This window comes from Sebastes umbrosus, chromosome 7, assembly GCF_015220745.1.
Source record: "Sebastes umbrosus isolate fSebUmb1 chromosome 7, fSebUmb1.pri, whole genome shotgun sequence".
Taxonomy (NCBI): domain Eukaryota; kingdom Metazoa; phylum Chordata; class Actinopteri; order Perciformes; family Sebastidae; genus Sebastes; species Sebastes umbrosus.
Window position 1 is genome coordinate 881,987 of NC_051275.1, and position 4,946 is coordinate 886,932.

The window sequence follows — 4,946 nt, forward strand, 5'->3', positions numbered from 1 at the left end:
CTCCACAAAAAACCCTGTCCTAAGGAGTGTAATGATTTTCGGCCAATAGCACTCACATCTGTTATCATGAAATCACTTGAGAAGATTATGGTCCGTCATCTCAACAAAGAAATAGGCAATACACAGGACCCTTTCCAATGTGCCTATAAGCAAGGACGCAGCACTGAGGATGCAGCTGTCACTCTTGTGCATCTTCTCTCCAAACACCTTGACGAACCAAAAAGATTTGCCAGAGTTCTTTTCCTCGATTTCTCCTCAGCTTTTAACACAATCCAGCCTGATGTGCTTCTGTCCAAAATGATTCAGTTACAGTTCAACCGAAACCTCATTCATTGGTACAACTCATTTCTTATAAAACAGAATACAGCGAGTAAAAGTAAATGACACTCGCTCTTCCTCCATCAGGACTAATGTTGGAGCACCTCAAGGATGAATTAGTTCACCTGTGTTATTTACTTTGTACACTGCTGATTTTACCACCAGTGTGCCCAACCAATGTCTGTTAAAGTACTCTGATGATTCCACCTTAATTTCTCTGCTGACTGACAGTGATGACCTCAGTTTGCATCAGTATAATGTTGACTGGCTAATTGAATGGTGTGACAAAAATGCTCTTATCATCAACACTAGTAAGACAGAAGAAATTATTTTCAGCCTTCCTCCTGACTGTCAGCTGCCTCCAGTTACAATTCACAATGTAGAAATTAAACAGGTCTCTTAATACAAATACCTGATTCCACCCTATCATGGACCCCTCACATTGAATTTACCTGTAAGAAGATAGAGCAGCACATTTACTTTCTTCGCAGACTCAGATCATTTGGAGCCAGTAGCTAGATTATTTTTCTATTTTTCAGTTCAGTGATTCAGAGTGTCCTGTTGTACTGCAGCACAGACTGGCTCAGTAGTCTATCTGTAAAACTTAAAACTAAACTTTATAGAAGATCATTGGCCAACCTGTGGCAGCCTCCTTTCAAGCAGCTCACAACAAGATTATGCTCAGACTTACCGACAGCATCTCTTCTGATCCCTTACATGTTTTAAATGGGGAATATCAACTTCTGCCCTCCAAGAGGCCATTCAGAGTCCCTACATTTAACCTGCATCAGGCTGAAGAACGCTTTTGTCCATCATTCCATCTTGTTGCTAAATAATAATTAATGTGCTGCTAAAGATATGTAAATCCAGAGGACAGAAGGTCATTTTTTAATGGGTTATGTATGAAAATGGTGATGTGTTTTGTTCTTTTGTCTGATGGGTCCTACTTGTCTGTCTGTTTATGGTAACAGTATGTCTATTGTATGTGTACATTTTCTCAAACTGAGCTGCCTATGGATGCAAAATGAATTTCAGTGCAAACTGACAATAAAGTTGTATCGTATCGTATCGTATCATATCGTATCGTATCGTAATTGAGTAATCTTTATTAATTGCTGGCACAGAAATACAGTCACTGCCTGGTTTATGTTTAACAGCAGTTGTCACAGTGTTTGCTGCAGGTCTGATGGTGCCAACTGAGACTCCACAAAAAGGATTGAACCACTTCTAGCCTGCACAATACACCGTCAAAATAATCCCACTTTTCCCACTTTGTTCAACAGCAATACATAACTAACATTACTGACTGCAGCAGGCAATAAAAGATATGGTTTGTTAATTAAATTTAAGGCTTTTCAATACCTTCTAAGGCCTTTTTTCAGGAAACTGTACTCAATGCTTTTTGAGAGCTTACAAGACATGCAGAAACCCTGTTTACACATCACAAATACATCTTTTACATGTGTGCATTAGGTCTGAGAGCCAGTTTAAGAAGCAGACAAGATGTCCTGCAGCTTGCATCTCACAACGGGTTTGACTTTGTCTGAGCAGCAGAGAAATGTTCTCCTGATGCAGCCCCTGAGACTCTGATCTCTAAAGCCGTAGATGAGCGGGCTGAGAAAGCGTGGAGTAAGAATGAAACAGAAATAATTAAAAAAGGCGATGTCCTCTTTTAACCAGTTGGCATGCAGCACTATGAGACTTTCAGTTATGGGGACAGTGAAGGCCAACATGCACAGCAGCAGCTGAAAGCTGTGTAGTAGCACAGTGTGCATGGCTTTGCTCACAGACACTTTATCCTGCCTCAGCTTCCTGGTTTCCAGCAGGATTCTCACATATGTAAAGAGGATGACAACAGCCACCACTGCAAAGAAGAGAATATTTACAGTGGCTCGGAACAGTGCCTGGATTGGAGATGAGTTGATAACGGTAGTTTTGCAAAGGAAAGGGGTAGAGAGAATATCCACAGCAGGGTCACTTTCCCCGACGGAGTAGTTAATCATAGAGGAAATACAGCTGATGAGCCAAAGGGACAGAATAATGATCCAGATACGGTCTGAGCGCCAGGCGACCGGGCGCTGCAGGGGATAGAAAATGGCAACATACCGCTCCAGTGACATGGTGGCCAGGATTAAAGGTGTGTTCTGGAAAGCGGCAGTGGAAATGAACAGCAGAGGAACACAGAAGACAATGGCAAATTTCACCTGGCCCATGACAAAAAGAAAGAGCAGCACAGAGGACAAGAGCTGGAGAGTGTCATTGATCAGCATGTAGGCAAACAGGATGTAGCGTGTGGTGTCCAGGTACTGCCTGTGAGATGCAAAGATGTGCAGCATGACAGCAATACAGCAGAGGAAGACACAGAAGAAGGGGATAACCACACACACCTTGATGATCACAGCCAGGCTATTGTGGGAAGTTGCATTGCCTGGAAATTCAGTCAGATTCTGCATTTTGAAACTGTGCACTAGAGCAAACCTGTTAAAGAGAAAATAAGTTACACACTAAAATACATCCTCAAAAATACACAGTGACAATTTAAGTAGGATTAGAATAAGAACAGAACTTAACTGATAATATAAAAGACCAGCATACCAGATACATTTTTGATAATTGAGAGAAAAAGTTCAACCTTGTAAGAACAAATTATAATATTTTGTCCTTCCTTATCCACACTTTAAAACTGACTATTTGCACTGTAACTGAATATAAATCCATCCATCAGTTTAAAAGAGCCCTATGCTCACCTAAGAATGTCTTCATCAGTCAGAAGAGTTGAACAAGCTTTAGGTTTCTGTTCATATTATCGTACAACTTCAATGACCTACATCTCTGGGATCTTCTTCCCCTTATCTGAAGGGTATGGCCCAATTCAGATCTGTTTGATCTGGGCCCGATTCCTCCAGAGATACATTATTTACATGCTATTGTCATACAGCGTGATGTTTCTCATTAACTAATATTTCAGTAGGGAGATGGGTTCCTGTGCAGTATTTGTGGAAGCTGTTAAGCAGACAAGTTTGCAATGTATGGCATAAAAATAACCTGTTTCTTTTTTTATCAAAGTGGTTACTACAAAAATCAAAGCAAATTGATAAACCCAGACAATAATAATCCCATATTCTTGTAAAATCACACAGTCTATACTTGGCACCATGGCTTCAAGGTGACTCACTGCTGCCCACGCTGATGACCGGACCAGGGCCGTTCTCCATTTATTCCAAATTAATAACCACGATAGGCCTTTTCAAAGCACACATTTTGACTTGTCATTGTGGGAAAAGCTCAGGTGTAACTAATAACACTAACGATGGCTCTGTTATGTTCAAGTGACCCAGTGACAGTGACACTAATTCAGCATGGACAATACCTGGATCCTGAAATCAAAGCAGCTAAATAGAATTCAGCCATCATTCATTTCATTATTTATACCTGTTCTTTTCCTACTGTGACATGTCAAAATGTCTTCTGCGAAAAAATGCCTACTGCTGCTGAAAATATCAAAATGTATCACTTACAGGATATCTCCACTCATAACGAGTGACACAATATTTACTATTTCAGTATAATTTCCAATCTTTTTATTTATATTCCACTCAACAAAAAAAAAAAGACAGAGACCTCTCTGTTGTAGCAACCTATACTATATTGATGCCAATCAATGGAGTAAGAAGGTTTGGTGTAAGTAATTACATTTAATAAAGTACTGTAAAGTACAATTTTAAATTAAGAACATTTGCTTGAGTATTTTTACTTCATGCTAGTTTATACTTCTGGGCCTACTCCACAACATTTATCTGACATCGATTTAATTTGGAGATCAATATTTTACCTCTCCGGGGACCATCACTTTAACGTGGTGGAGAGGTTTGTGTGTCCCAATGACCCTGATGGCTGTGTTGTCTGGAGCCTGGTGCTCCTGGTAGGGTCTCCCATGGCAAATTGGTCTCAGGAGAGGGGCCAGACTAAGAATGGTTTCATAAAACCCCTATGCCCGTCAGCGAGCGCCTGGTGGCCGGGCTTGCCACAGATCCCGGCCGGGGACACCCTGAAGAAGCAACGTGGCAACCCCCTCCTCTCCATCCTGTGGGCTCATGGGTACGCTGAGGGCTCATGGTTACGCTGGCCTTCACTGCCACACGGGTGGCAGTGAAGGCCAGGGACTATACCCAGACGGCAGAGGCTGGCTCTGGGGATGTGGAACGTCACCTCTCTGTGGGGGAAGGAGCTGGAGCTTGTGCGGGAGGTGGAGTGCTATCAGTTAGATCTGGTTGGGCTTACCTATACACACAGCCTCGGTTCTGGAACCGTACTCCTGGATAGGGGTTGGACTCTATTCCTCTCTGGAGTTGCCCAAGGTGTGAGGTGCCGGGCAGGTGTGGGTATACTCACAAATCCCTGGTTAAGTGCCGCTACGTTGGAGTTTACCCCGGTGGACAAGAGGGTCGCCTCCCTACGCCTTCGGGTTATGTGAGGGAGAACTCTGACTGTTGTCTGTGCATATGCACCGAACAGCAGTTCGGAGTATTCTGCCTTCTTGGAGACCCTGAATGGAGTCCTGCATGGGGCTCTAGTAGGGCACTCCATAGTTCTGCTGGGAGACTTTAAAGCACACATGGGCAACGATG

General features: G+C 42.7%; 1 protein-coding gene across 1 annotated transcript; it reads right to left on the reverse strand.

Annotated features, from left to right (window-relative positions):
* Window positions 1-1,805: 1,805 nt before the first annotated feature.
* Window positions 1,806-2,771, reverse strand: LOC119491498 (odorant receptor 131-2-like). Its single transcript, XM_037775632.1, has one exon. The coding sequence runs from the start codon at window positions 2,769-2,771 to the stop codon at window positions 1,806-1,808; it is 966 nt and encodes a 321-aa protein (XP_037631560.1).
* Between the last annotated feature and the right edge of the window lie 2,175 nt (window positions 2,772-4,946).

What these genes read in the sequence shown, in the direction of transcription:
- LOC119491498 (XM_037775632.1), bottom strand. Translation starts at nt 2,771, where the DNA reads ATGCAGAATCTGACTGAATTTCCAGGCAATGCAACTTCCCACAATAGC.